This window comes from Lithobates pipiens, unplaced genomic scaffold (assembly GCF_037356315.1).
Source record: "Lithobates pipiens isolate NorthernLeopardFrog02 unplaced genomic scaffold, aLitPip1_a1.2 Scaffold_30, whole genome shotgun sequence".
Classification (NCBI taxonomy): domain Eukaryota; kingdom Metazoa; phylum Chordata; class Amphibia; order Anura; family Ranidae; genus Lithobates; species Lithobates pipiens.
This window is the reverse complement of record NW_027507791.1, coordinates 47,074,494-47,089,868: the sequence shown is the minus strand read 5'-3', so window position 1 is coordinate 47,089,868 and position 15,375 is coordinate 47,074,494. Positions and strand designations below refer to the sequence as shown.

The following is a 15,375-nucleotide window of genomic DNA, read 5'->3' as shown; positions in this document are numbered from 1 at the left end:
TTGTAGCAGAAGAAAGGCGCCCCAGTAAGCTATGGCGCCCAGGGTAGTCGTACCTTCTGCCCACCCCTTGTCCTGGTCCTGGCAGTTTGCCATCTTTGCCCTGGGCTTTAGATGATCTTATCCCGGCACTGCCTATCAGCATGTCCTTTGTTAAAACATGCACAGGGCAGCACAACTCATTGGCTCCTTTGTGCTGTTGCTTCCTCCCCCAGTCTGAACTCTGGCCAGCAAAAAAAAAAACATATTTTGCTGCAATATTCACTTTGAATTAAGAGATTTCCTCCAGCGGTACTTTTTTTTCCCCGCCACTATTGGATCTGATAGCGTTTATGGGTGTTAAAATGTAGCCATCATCCCGAGAACTACCAAAATGAATACCCTCCAAACATAGTGAAGGGACTATTATGGGCTACTTTTAGGATACACAAGACAAATTTAAATAAAAGATATAATTTTTATTGTACAAAAATATAAAAACATATGCGGATAGAATATAAAATGTAGCACATACAGTAACATGACAGTGATTGATAACAGCAGGGCATCTGACGTGTTTCGAAACCACCTTCTTCTTCAGAGGTGCCATATACAGAATAAACTATAATTGAAAAATAATATCCAAAATTAGTTTGAATACAACATATACCAAAATCTAGATGTGTACATATGCGTATATACACACATTTATGCATATACACTCACCGGCCACTTTATTAGGTACACCTTGCTAGTAACGGGTTGGACCCCCTTTTTGCCTTCAGAACTGCCTTCATTCTTCGTGGCATAGATTCAACAAGGTGTTTGAAACATTCCTCAGAGATTTTGGTCCATAGTGACATGATAGCATCACGCAGTTGCTGCAGATTTGTCCTCTGCACATCCATGATGCCAATCTCCAATTCCAGCACACCCCAAAGGTGCTCTATTGGATGGAGATCTGGTGAGTGTGGAGGCCATTGGATGAGATCTGGTGAGTGTGGAGGCCACTGGAGTACAGGGACCTCATTGTCCAGTGGTGAGATGATTGGAGCTTTGTGACATGCTGCATTATCCTGCTGGAAGGAGCCATCAGAAGATGGGTACACTGTAGTCATAAAGGGATGGACATGGTCAGCAACAATACTCAGGTAGACCGTGGTGTTTAAACCATGCTCAATTGGTACTAAGGGGTCCAAAGTGTTCCAAGAAAATATCCCCCACACCATTACACCACCAGCCTGAACCGTTGATACAAGTCAAGATGGATCCATGCTTTCCTGTTGTTTATGCCAATCTCTGACCCTACTATCTGAATGTCGCAGCTAAAATCAAGACTCCTAAGACCAGGCAACGTTTTTCCAATCTTCTATTGTCCAATTTTAGTGAGCCTGTGCCAATTGTAGTCTCAGTTTCCTGTTCTAAGCTGACAGGATTGGCACCCAGTGTGGTCTTCTGCTGCTGTAGCCCGCCTGCTTCAAGGTTCGATGTGTTGTGTGTTCAGAGATGGTATTCTGCATACCTTGGATGTAACGAGTGGTTATTTGAGGTACTGTTGCCTTTCTGTCGTCTGGAACCAGTCTGCAAATTCTCCTCTGACGTCAACATGGCATTTTCCTCCACACAACTGCCGCTCGCTGGATATTTTCTCTTTTTTGGACCATTCTCTGTAAACCCAAGAGATGGTTGTGTGTGAAATTCGCAGTAGATCAGCAGTTTTTGAAATACTCAGACCAGCCCGCCTGGCACCAACAACCATGCAAAGTTCAAAGTCACTTCAATCCCCTTTCTTCCCCATTGTGCTTCTCAGTTTGAACTTCAGCAAGTCCTCTTCACCACGTCTAGATGCTGCCATGTGATTGACTGATTAGCAATTTGTGTTACCAAGCAATTGAACAGGTGTACCTAATAAAGTGGCCGGTGAGTGTATATCTATGCACATAATACACACATACTTATACACATACACACAAGGACGATTGGTTATTTCTAGATATAGCATAGACAATGTTGCTTCTCAAAAAGGTGATACTGATCCTATAAGTGCAATATACATATATTGTCAAAAGTGTTGGGACATCTGCCTTTACATTAACTTTAATGGCATCCCTGCCTTAGTCCATATGGTTCAATATTGAGTTGGCCTACCCTTTGCAGCAATAACAGCTTCAACTCTTCTAGGAAGGCTGTCCACAAGGTTTAGGAGTGTATCTATGGGAATGTTTGACCATTCTTCGAGAAAGGCATTTGTGAGGTCAGGCACTGATTTTGACAATATAGTGTAGTAACATCAAAAAAGGCAGGGACTCCTGGTTGTAGGTCATCGTGAAACCAAGATTAAACTCATTAGAGTTCAGTTTTAGTAAGAATTCCTGTAGTTTATCGAGTGGGCCGTCCCTTACTGTAAATACGTCATCTATGTATCTAAGCCACAGAAACTAAATATGATGAAGGCCTGGGATATACAGTAGAGATAGGTAGTATAAGGTTGAAGGGGTACCATCATCCTAATAAGAGAGATCTAGAGAGAGGTTTAGGAGCACCTCTCATGTGCCCCCAACCAGGGGATAAATGGACTATCTCGGTACTTAAGTCCATTTATCCCCTAGTTGGGGGCACATGTGGGGGTGCTCCTAAACCTCTCTCTAGATCTCTAAGCCACAGAATGGCATGTTTAGTAAAGGAGGAATATTATTCGGATTCAAAAATGGTACAATTCTACTCCCCACGGTACAGATTGACGTAGGATGGAACACAACATGTTCCCATCACTATGCCTTGTACCTGGAGGAAGTGGGAACCGTGAAAAGAGAAATAATTATTACAGATAATGAAATTCAAAGATTCAGTAATGAATTTATTAAATGAATCGATCAGCTCAGCTATGCAGGATATCAACAGGTGAGTCACTGTGGAGAGAAAGGAGCTGGCAATTAGGCCACAGCTGAGCGGCCAGGGGAATCTTTTTAATGGAAATCATGGAGGAGGACAGGGGCACATACGAGGATAAGACCCAAGAGCGTTCCTCCGGACCGTACCCTTTCCAATGCTGTATGCGCCCACTGAACCTACAGGAGTCAACAATGGACTGTACTTCATACTTATTGTGGTTCTCAACCTGTACGGGGTGAGGCACCGAGGTGGTAAAGCGGTTGCAGACCAAAGGTTTTTTATAAGGAGACGTGAAATAGATTTGAGATACGCATATTAGAAGGAAGGTCTAATGCATAACCACCATAAGGATAACTGTGTTGCCCTGGAAGTTGGGTAACTCCACAATGAAATCCATAGACAGGTGAGTCCAGGGCCTCTCTCCATTGGGTATGGGTTGTAGGAGGCCCACTGGAAGCTGTTGTGGAGTCTTACTCTGAGCACACACGGGACAGGCAGCTACGAAAGCAGTAACATCAGCCTGTAGACTAGGCCACCAGAATTGTTGGGAGATGGCCCAAATGAGTTGATTCTTCCCAGGATGGCCAGCTGCCTTGGGAGAATGATAAGTCTGGAGTACTGCAGTACGGAGACTCTCTGGGACAAAGCAGCGGTCACAAGGTTTATCAGGAGGAGCATGGACCTGAGCAGCAAGAATTTTGCTTTACATGATTAGTACTGGGTAAGAATGAGACATGATCTTCTTCCCCTTCACGAGCACAACCTCCTTTTAATTTCATATTTTTTTTTTTTTTCCTCTAGAAGATCCTGGGTGGGTACTTAGGGGGTATCTGGCTAGTCTCGGCTTTTTGACATCGCTTAATATTAATTTTTATTTTATAACAACTTTTTTTCTTCCGGTGAGAATATGTCTCTCTTCCCTCGAAATCTCCAATGGTCCTTTGCCGAGTTGCGGAGGGAGGGAGGGGCTAATGTGTCTGCCCCCTGCTCTGACTCCCCGGCAAGGGCAGGAGGGGTTTCTGCCTGTATATTACGGACAGGCCTCTCCATTGGTTCCCCCTCCCCCCTTGTGGAGGGATGGTGGACGTGCATTCCCTTGCCGGTGGCATCCTCGGACACTTCCGGGCGCGTACCTCGGGCGCGTCCGCTCGTTTGGGCGAACGTGCGTGATATACACTTCGCGCGCGTCCGTTCGATCGAACGGACGTGCGCGACGTTGTGACGCCACGTTTTTGCGACGGAAGTGACGAAATTTCGGGGCCGGTTTCCGGCCTTCCAGGACGCCGGGGCGGCCACACGAGGCTGATCCTATTCAGGCAGCCAACACGTTTGGATACGCCGACTGATTGGTGGGCGTTTGCACCTGCAGCCAATCTCCAGGCTTTATATACGAACCTTCATTCATAGGAGGTGTATACTCATCCAGGAGGAAAGAAACCTGTACCCGTGGTTAGGTGAGCACTTATTTTCCCTTTGTACTTGACCTATACTTGGTGATATACTGCACCAAAACAAGCCCTTTTTATTGGCTGTTCAATATGAGGACTGATCTAAACTAATTTACAGATCGGACTTCAGGAAATACGTTGTAGGGGCTGCGCCAGTTACCACTTGTGGTTTAACGCCTAAGTCGCCGTCCCTCATCTTTACCTTCTGGAACAGTTTTCTATTAGGTCCTACAATTCAGGTAATAACCTCACCACCCGCCTGGCTATTCCAATGACGCTAATACACCGGTGCGGTATTTTCCCACACACCACATTCACACACTTTTTTTATATGTATATATTACTATGCACTTGACACTCTTATTGATTATGTCCCTCACCACTGTCACCTAGTTTAGTGCATCTTGTTTTTGCACACTTTCACATGCGGTGTTTTTTTGTTTGTTTGTTGTATGACCCGCATATACTATTACTTACTCACGTTTTCACTTTCTCACCATTCCTTTGCGCACTTTTTTCTTTCTTTGTTTAAGCGCATACTCATACCGCTTCCACACATTTCACTTCCCATCACCTTTATTCCTCTTTTTCTTCCCCATTTTTCTCTTTCCCCCGTCCCCTTTTTTTTTTTTTTTTTGTATATTAGAACTCACACACTGACACACATCTGCACACCCACTCACCCCAGGCCATTTTTTCCCTTTTTCCTTTGTTCCCCTCTTTCTTAGGCTTCTTGGACTCCCAGGCGTGGTTTCTCTTTTCCCCCCCTCCTCTTTCTCTCTATGTCTGGGTTTTAGAAAGAATGTTATGTGGACATTTAGGCAATTGGGGGTGCAAGTGTGTATATGTATATGTGCACATGTGCACAACCCTTGGCATACATAACGGGGATATGATACTATTATCCCCATAGTACGTATGCACTCCATGTCTCCAAGACTAAATAATCCTTGCTTTCAATTATTTAATTAATTAATTCTTTGCCACTGTTGGGATTTTGCTGCAGGTGTGACCCGCCATATCTTCGGTGTACCCTCACTCGTACCTACCCCCCCGGAGTTTCCCCCTCTGGGGGGCAAGGCAATAGTGTGACCTCCCGTGAGTCACGTCAGTGGGTGTATGACACTGCCTCTTCTTCCGTCTGGCATCTTGGCAATACATACGGACCAAGCACCACTCAAGATGTGTAAAGGAAATTGAGATATTGCCTTATGGGAGAACCTTTCTTTTGAAGCACTACAATCCATCTTACCTACCTGGAAGTACATTATTGGGTAAACCATTTTTAAATTGATATTGGGTAATCCCTAATATGCATAACACCGGATTTATTTATTCAGTGTAATCTTGTTTTTCTTTTAACAGACCACCATCTCTGAAGAAGACCCCCTCTGGGGTCGAAACGCGTTAGCTTTATGCTCTCACTGTTATCTACTCATACAGTGTAACATAGTTGTGTCTGTTATTTTACTTCCATGTGACATTATATGTACTTTATATACATGATTTTGTCTGTTATCCAAGTGTTCAGGTGAAGCTCATGTTTGTTTTTACCAATTATTATTATTAAAATACCTTTTATACTACTTCTATTGGCTTCTATTACTGTCTCTTGCTGCCTAAAAACCCCGCTTGTGGGGGAACTAGTTCTATTAGAATGAGACAATGTAAGTGAAACTTAACAAGAACAGAGCCCATCGTGCCCTTCTGGGAGAGAGGCATGTAGCCTCAGACAAGAATGTGAGATTGTTATGGCCAATAAGAATGAGAACTGGCACAGTGGTACCTTTGAGGAGATGTCTCCATTCTTTCAGGGCTAAAATGATCGCTAACAGATCTCTGTCCCCAATCTCGTAATTACACTCTGCAGGTGACAGTTTCTTGGAAAAGTAGCCACGAGAATGCATAGCGCTCTCAGAGGTAGGACGTTGAGACAGAAGGGCGCCAATTCCAGTCTTGGGAGCATCAACCTCAAGGATAAAAGGTAATGTAGAATCAGGATGTGCCAACACAGGAGCAGAAACAAAGGCAGACTTGAGACTCTCAAAGGCCTTAATGGACTCCGGAGACCAACTCTGTGGCTTACCGTCCTTTCTGGTCATATCAGTCAGGGGCTTGACCAGAGATGAGAAGTTATGAATAAACTTCCGATATTAGTTGGTAAAGCTAAGAAAACGCTGCAGAAGACATAAACCCACGGCTCTGGGCCACTGTAGGACTGCTGAAAGTTTTGCTGGGTCCATCGGAAAACCAGCAGTAGAAATTACATAACCCAGGAATTTAACCTGTTCATCGTGGAATTCGCACTTCTCCAATTGACAATAGAGATTGTTGTCTCTTCGTTTCTGAAGCACACGACAAACATCTGTGTGGTGGCTCTCCAGGGACTTGGAAAATATGAGGATATCGTTGAGATAAACCATCACATATAACTGCAACAAATCTCGGAAGACATCGTTAATAAATTCCTGGAAAACTGCCGGAGCGTTACAAGCGTTAAATGGCATTACGAGGTACTCATAATGGCCTGTTCTGGTATTAAATGCAGTTTTCCACTCGTCGCCCTCCTTAATCCTCACGAGATTGTATGCCCCTCTCAAATCAAGCTTCGTGAAAACCGTTGCTCCCTTGAGGCGGTCAAGTAACTCAGTAATCAACAGAATTGAATAAGCATTCTTAACCAGTTCCAGACCGGCTCGCATACATTTACTGCGGCACAATGGCACCTCTTTGTTTAAGAGTCACCAGAGGGCGCGCCCGAGTGCCTGCTGCACGACAGGTGAGCCGATGCACGTGGCCGGCGGTCGCGATCGCATACATGATTTGTGTATGTAAACACACAAATTCCTGTGCTGTCAGAGGAGAGGAGACATGTCGCTTGTTCCTAGTAAGTAGGAACAGCGAAATGTCTCCTTTCCTACTCACTTCCATCCACATACAGTTTGAACACAGTGAGGGAACACATATTTAACCCCTTGATCACCCCCTAGTACCTGCATTTTTATAGCACTGATCACTGTATAAATGTCAATGGTCCCAAAAATGTGTCAAAAGTGTCCAATCTGTCCGCCGCAATGTCACAATACAGCTAAAAATCGCAGATCATCCCCATTACTAGTAAAAAAAAATTACCAAAAATATGTAGAAGAATATATATTGGCCTAAACTGATGAAGAAATTTTTTTTTTAACCACTTGGGGTCCGGGCCATAGCCAAATGACGGCTACAGCGGGGACCTCAATTTCCGGAAGGCCGACATAAGACATCCTTCCCTGTGCACACTCCCTGCACGCGCCCGAGCGCGCTGTGATCACCGAGTCACTGAGGCCTGGGTGATCATAGATCCGAGTAAGGAGCCGTTCCCAGCCCCTTACCATGTGATCACCTGCCAGCTAATGACAGCTGATCACATTATGTCAACAAAAGCTTGGTCATCGTTTTTTTTTTTTCTCCTCACGCTGACAGCGGCTTAGGGACATTGGTCCCGAAGAGAAAGGAAAACATGCACCTCATCTGTGCCAATCAGTACCCCCTGCCAGTGTCCACCAGTGCCACCTATCAATGCTCACCAGTGGTGCCAATCAGTGCCACCTATCAGTGTAAGCAATCAGTGCCCATCACTGCCACCCATCAGTGCCCATCACTGCCACCTATCGGTGCCCATCACTGCTGCCTCATCAGCGTACATCAGTGAAGGAGAAAAATTACCTGTTTGCAAAATTTTATGACAAAATATAAAAAAAAATTAAAATTAGTTCTTTATCAATTTTTTTAACAAAAAAAAAACAAAAAAACACAGAGGTGATCAAATACCACCAAAAGAAATCTCTATTTATGGGGGAAAAAATTATAAAAATTTCATTTGGGTACAGTGTTGTATGATCGAGCAATTGTCATTCAAAGTGCATCAGTGCTGAAAGCTGAAAATTGGTCTGGATAGGAGGGGGTTTAAGTGCCCAGTAAGCAAGTGGTTAAAAACATTTTTGGGGATATTTGTTCTAGCAAAAAGTAAAAAAAAAAAAATGTTTTCCTTTGAAAATTGTCGCTCTTTTTTGTGTAATGCGCAAAAAAAGAAACAACGCAGAGGTGATCAAATAGCACAAAAAGAAAGCTCTATTTTTTGGGGAAAAAAGGACGCAAATTTCGTTTGGGTACAGCATTGCATGACCGCGCAATTACCAGTTAAAGCGACACAGTACAAAATTGTAAAAAGTGCTCTGGTCGGGAAGGGGGTAAAACCTTCCGGGGCTGGAGTGGTTAATCGTGAAACGATTGAGACCCCTATAATCAATACAAGGTCTCAGTTTACCACTCTTCTTCTTCACAAAGAAGAAACCATCACCAGCAGGAGACAGGGATTTGTGGATGAAACCTTGGACTGGATCGTCCCAAAATCACTGGGGAAGCGGAGTGGAACCAGACATACCTCTTATAGAGGTAATACTCGAGGCGGGGTGCCTGCACAGCAGTAGCAGGGACGGCCTGTGACACAGGTTGTACCAGAGCAGCCACAGTGGGAGATTACTGGTGAGCCATGTGACTCAGAAGCGTTTGTAACGCCATGGCAAACTGATCCATGCGGTGATCCTGTTCATCCAATCTGGAAAAAATATTACGAACAAGTGGATTGACTACATTTTCTGAATTCATGGCCTTCGTCTACTGTCAGAAACCATGAATCAGACCGAGACAGAAGTACAGTTAAATCACACTAGTTTAATAATAAAAGTAAATAGAAAAAACGTAGTCAAAACATAGGCAAAGTTCGGTAACTGGAATGGATAGTAAGACAAGCCAGAAACTCAGGAAGTCAGGAATTAGCATAGTGGAACAGCAAGCAGGATCTGGAGCCAGAAGGAATGTCAGACAAGCCTTTAACAGGAGCGTAGGAGAAAGTCTCTGTGATGTTGACCAAGGCGAAGGCCGAGATCATCTGGGCTGGACGGCTTAAGTAAGCAGGACTGACTAGCAGGATATCGTCAACAGGTGAGTCACTGTGGAGAGATAGGAGCTGGCCAACAGCCGACAGCTGAGCAGCCAGCTCAGAGAAGGAAGTGCTGAGCCCTGCCCTGACAGCTCTGTATCACTCTGGTCTCTTCTCCTATCAGCGTGCTTTTTGCCCTCTTACACTCTCTGGTGTACAGGAGCTGCATGAGTCTGATACCAGGTCAGATTCAGATTTAGGTTCTTCCATTACTTGCATGTAAAAAGTGCATTTTAATGAATACAGAGCTTTTGAATTTGCTATGTCTACCTGTAATTTAGCTTTTGAGTATCTAACTTAAAAACAGCTAAAATAAGCACATAAAAGTGACTTTCTATTAGCTTCCAGCAGCACAGTCACAGGGAAAGGTAAGGTCAGCACTAGGAAATTGCCAGTGTTTTTTTGTTTTGTTTTTTTGCTGTTAGTCTAACCATGTAAACATGTTTACAGGAGGGTAGAGTAGAGAGATGACTTTGCCAGTGTGCTGCTGCTTCTTAACTGTCCAACCAGCAGTTTGGAGGTGGGGCCTTGACCAAGCTATATGTGTTCTATATGTATAGAAGTCACTTTTGACGAAACGACGTAGGGTTAGCGGCATGCTGACGTCACCGCATTTCCACGTTAATCCGGAAGGGCGGGCAGTGCAAACAAGAGAGAGCCGGCCGGCTCGTTTTTTATACGCTATATGCTTATACTCTGCTGGGAATTCGTGAGTTGTTACTTTACTTTTTATATTTTAATAAATCTTTACGGAATTATGCTATGGGAGCTTTTTTTCTTCTCTCTTTGCCGTACTAAATGAATGTGGTGGAACGAGATATACCATAAAGAGGGAGCAGATAGATTGGTGTTACCAACAGAGCCCAGTGTGGGGACCAGGAACGTAACATTTTACAAGCCCGTATGATCTCCTTAAAAAGAGATCTTGACAGCTGGTAAGCCTCCTCTAATTTGGTGGTGGATAATCTCTTTCTACTCTGGGTGCACCTGCTACGTGTGTAAAGGGTGGTTTTTGAGAGTCACCGAAAATGGACTAAGATTCAGCATCCTATCCATCTTTCCTTTTCTTTGGACTGCTTATATGCCTGGAAATCATTACTTTGGCACTATTTTTGCATGTTTTGGGGATTTTTTGTAAATTAGAAAAATTATGTCACTTTATAATTTTGTTTTATAAGTTTTAGCGCAGCTATATTTTTTGATTTTTTGATTTTTTGATATATGTGTTAACTGCAGCAGAGAAAAGTTAGGTCACCAAACTGTCTGTGGGATTTTTTTTGATCACAAAGCTGGCTGAAAGAGTTACAAATCATATTTCAGTTTCCTTCATGCCAGTTTATGGCTTTACAGTATCTGCTTACCATAGTCTGGTCTGGTCATAATTTGGCTGTAATGTCTTCTCATGGATCTGCTATGCAGGGACCAGCCAGCTCATAAACTGTTGTGTAGTTATCTTCACTCTTAAAACAAAGAAAAAGAAAGGCATCCATGTGACAGTAATAGGGTGGAGACCTGAGGGGCATTCAGTTTAGCAAAGTCTTAGAGTTTAAGGGAGAACTCTGGAATTATCTTCATAGAGGACCATAAATAATAAGGGTAATGTGTTACTCAACCGAAAAAAAAAAAAACACAATAAGAGAAGGTGCACCAGCATAGCGCATTATCTCTAAAACCATTTATTCAGGAGACTATAAATAAATCTACTTCCAGACGTCCAGACTGACATAGCGTATCAAAATAATACAATCAGTTTGTCCACCACGCCTGCTTCTGGGCTTGGGAGGACCACATCAGAGATCCAAATGGCTAACGTGTTTCGAGGGCCGTGCCCTCTTCCTCAAAACCAGTTTTCATCAGTTTTAGCTCTGAAGAAGAGGGCCTGTCCTTCAAAACACGTTAGCTATTTGGATCTTTGAGATCCTCCCAAGTCCAGGAGCAAGCGTATTGCCCATCAGTGCTGCCTTATCAGTGCAGCTTCATCCTCATCAGTGCCCATTAGTGCAGCCTCATCAGTGCCGCGCCTCATTTTCATCAGTGCCATTTCATCCTCATTAGTGCTCATCCGTACACATCGGTGCCACCTCATCCTCATCAGTGCCCATCAGTGCAGCCTGATCAGCACCCATCAGTGCCACCCAGGGTGGATATAAATCAATGATTAAAAAAAAAAAATAATCAGATTTTTTTTATTTAAATCGATTTTTTTTTGTTTGCTGAGTTGAGTTAAATCAAGCCTTTTTAGTGATTTTAAATCACAATTCAAATCGTGATTTAAATCCACTTGATTTAAATAAAATCTGCCCTGGTGCCCCCTTATCCTCATTAATGTCCATCAGTGCATGCCCATCAGTGCAGCCTCATCAGCTCATCATTCCGGTCTTTTTTTTGTTTGTTTAGCTAAAAGTATAAATACCCCAGTAATAAACACCACCCAAAGAAAGCTTTATCCGTCTCAAAAAAATGATAAAAATATTTAAGTAAAGTGTTGTATGACAATTGTCATTCAAAATGCAACAGTACTAAAAGCTGAAAAATTGGCCTGGGCAGGAAGGGGGTGAAAGTGCCCAGTATTGAAGTGGTTAAAGTGTATCTAAAGCCAAATTTATTTATTTTAGATTTGGATAAAGCAGTCAGAACTCTTGTCAAGTTTTTTTTGTTTTTCTATATCCCCCAATTTCGAAATTCGATCCCTCGATTTGCCCTAATTTCCATTGTTCCTGGGACTGAAGGTGAGGGAGAAACCAAAATGTTGAGCTGCAACCAGAACAAGAATAGAGGGGACATTTTCATGGGTGAGCAATGGTTCCGATGACAACTGTCTAAGAGGGGATTTCCCTTAAAATTATCTTTGTGTCTACAGAAAAATCTCTGTGATCGCTTAATAAATCTCATTGGGAGACTAGATTCTCATTAGTAATCCCTAGTAGTTATCTCTTCTGAAAGGTCAAGAGAATTTAAATCGTCTTGCTGCACTAGATAAGTCAACAAGCAAGCCTTACCTTTTTCCTCTTGACTTTGTCATAAACCGTGATGGCCACTTGCTTCACAGACTCTGAAGGAACTTGATTCGGACTTGTCGCACTTAACTGGAAATAGATTGACACATCGTCAATGTATCTTCAACAAGTTGGCAATGAGTGCACCCGCCCCACATAAAAACCTTGATACCTCTTTTTTCTGGACTGCCGCATAAACTGTGTTTAGACTTTGAGTGGCTACAGGCTCCAGTGCTGGATTTGGTGGAGGAGGCATACGTGGAGGAAATCGTGGATGTATGTGGAGTTTACCTTAAAAATGTAAGCACATTGGATGCATCCAAAATGACTGGTCAAAATTTAGCCTGTGAGTCTACCAATATTCTGATTGTTTACATCTGCAAATGTTATACTTCTAAAGTTGGCTACAGGGTGGCTTGTCCTAGGGCTCCAGGTAAAGTCCTAATTTGTAGGCTATATTAGCCTTACAGCTGCACCAGAGAAAGTGCCAAACAAAAGATCCAAGAGTCCTGAAATTATTTTATTTAGCTCAGTAAGTGACCATGTAAAGGACAAGAGACTGTCAATGCATTTTGGTTACCCAAAGCTCTGCACCTTTCTTGGGCCTTCAAAACCCTGAGGAATGGGGAGATCTTTGAATAACTGAAACATGTTGGTTGCCTGTTTAACTTTCCATAGTCTTTTACTGAGCCGATAAATAAATAATTTTTGACTAATTAACTAATTTTTAATTAATCCTTAGCTTGGCGTTTTTTTGGTGCAACTGAATTTGGACTACTCATCATGGGTGACCCCTATTGTTGTGGAGAGCTACCTAACCCAAGCCATTTGGCTCAACTAAGGACTTTTTACTGGTAGAGGATTCATATCCAGTGTCTCGCCCCCACCCCATCTCTAATTCTTAGGTAGGTTGCAAGTTCATTGAGGGCTGTTAACATAGTGCCTTTAAGTTTTTCTAGTCTTGGGGTTGGGAATAATGAAAGTCACCAAATTTTCTGGACTGACCAAGAAAACTGGTATTTACCCAGAGTGTAACATGCACTTACCTATTTTTCGGTTCAGTATTTTTCTTATCAAGATTCCCACAATCATAATGGTGATTACAGCAAGCAAACCAATGATCAAATATTTAGGGTCAAAATTATTTACACTTGCAGCTAAAAAACATAAAATGATAAAAAAAAAAGCATATTATGGACTAAACAAGAATGCACACCACACAATATATATAAAAGTTGTAAGGATGACCTAGAAACTATACCACACAGCAGATATTTTGTGGATTCCTGACCATCATGCCTATATGCCCTTGTACACACGGTCAGACATTCCGACAACAAAATCCGTCGGATTTTGTCTGACGGATTTTGTCTGAAACTTGTGTTGCATACACACGGTCGGACAAAGTTGTCGGAAAATCCGATCGTTCGTTATTTCATTACGACGGGACTACGTTCAGGCTAGTAGCCAATAGCTTTGGTCTAGGAATTTGATCTGAGCATGCGTGGCACTTTGTCCGATCGGAATTCTCTACAAACGATCACGCAAAGTCCGATCGGATCATGTTGTCTGAAAATTTTATAGCCCAGCTCTAAAACTTTGTCGGTCGGACATTCCGACGGAAACAGTCCGATGGAGCCCACACACGGTCGGATTAACCGTCAATACGGTCCGATCGGACATTTTCCGTTGGAATGTCCGACCGTGTGTACAAGGGCTATGAGATTGATGGACGTCCCACTCCCAAACCATGGCCAGTAATATGGAGTTGGCCTTCCTTTTGTGGCTTTAACATCCTCCGCTATTCTGAGAAGGTGTCCTACAAGATTTTGGGATTTGTGTCTTTTCAGCCAAAAGAACATTTTATGAGGTCAGGTACCGGATGAGAAGACCTGGCTCACAAATGGCATTCCAAATCATCGTTCTCATTGATCCAGTTCATGGTTCAGCTAATGCTGAAGACCTCTAGCAGTTTCTCCAAGCCGCGTCTTCCGTTTCAATGCACTGGAACCAAAAAAGTGTCTTGGAGAAGCTATAAAATGTCTTCAAGATTACAGAACAAGTTCAGTTGGATGCAACTAACTACTACTATTTACCAGAAAAAATAAATAAAATAGATACTCCCAACCATTATAGTTTCTTTTAAAAAAAAGAGCTTCCTCCTGCTCACAGAACTGTCAAAGTTCTTCCTCTCACAATCCATCCTTCTCAGTACTGATGATTTCAGATAAGGACTTACTCTTGACAAAGTACTGAGCCTGATTTAAATAACCCTGATGCTGGCCATGAACAGCTATATTTGCTTTTATGGAAGTTCAGAAAAATCATTCATCAGAACATTCAATCTCGCCATCAGTAAATCAATGAATTGTGTTCAAAAGCCCTTAAAGTTTGACTAGACCTGCTACTGGTATCATATGTCATGTATTCTCGCAAGTCCTCAAGTGTAGGTTCCCCTTCATCGCCAAACATAAAATGATCTGTAAGGCTCTCCCACAGCAATCCAGGGCAGCCAAAGTCATATCCCTCCAGAGAGCATTCTGTTGTCTCCCCTAACTATTCCTGCTCTGCGTGCCATCACAGAGCCCGATAAAGATTGTCTAGCTATATCTCCTGCTGGACCAGCCTGTCCAACTCAGTCACCCATTGCTCCCATGGGGCCGCTCTCCCAGGAATGCCATCCGCAATGCCCGTTGGTCACTTTCCTGCTGCTCTGGGGTTGGAAAGCACTTGCCCTGTTGCATACCAGCGATCTGGAGGGCTCCAATCCAGAGTCCTACCTGAATCTGCTGCCTGAGCTCTTCAGACACAGACACAGTCCTGAAGTATGCTGAAAGGACGATCTGCAGCACCCCCGGGAAACCTGATGCCAAATCCATATCTCCGCTGGTGTGACTGAAGTCTGCTAACCTGCTCTTGGATCCAGGTTGAGGTTTGGATGTCCCAGACTGCAGGAAGCATCCCACTGCTTGCCACCAATGCCACAAAACGTCCCACACTCCGCTTGAGTGCTTTCGTCATATACTGCTTTCTCCTGCCAGACTATAGATATCAGAGATTCCAAACCGCTCACAACCAA

General features: G+C 43.2%; 1 protein-coding gene across 2 annotated transcripts in view; it reads right to left on the bottom strand.

The window, feature by feature from the left end:
* Positions 1–434: 434 nt before the first annotated feature.
* Positions 435–15,375, bottom strand: part of LOC143942774 (signaling lymphocytic activation molecule-like) — a 32,891-nt gene continuing 17,950 nt past the window's right edge. Inside the window, exons 4-8 of one of the 2 annotated variants that reach the window (XM_077464166.1) lie at positions 13,343–13,453; positions 12,469–12,587; positions 12,300–12,386; positions 10,662–10,760; positions 435–598 (exon numbers count right to left, since the gene is read on the bottom strand). In XM_077464166.1, coding sequence (XP_077320292.1) covers positions 10,701–10,760; positions 12,300–12,386; positions 12,469–12,587; positions 13,343–13,453 — 377 coding nt within the window. In that variant the 3' untranslated portion in view covers positions 435–598; positions 10,662–10,700. Of the gene's footprint in view, positions 599–631; positions 1,644–10,661; positions 10,761–12,299; positions 12,387–12,468; positions 12,588–13,342; positions 13,454–15,375 lie in introns of those variants that run through there. The other variant, XM_077464167.1, reaches the window with a different exon arrangement.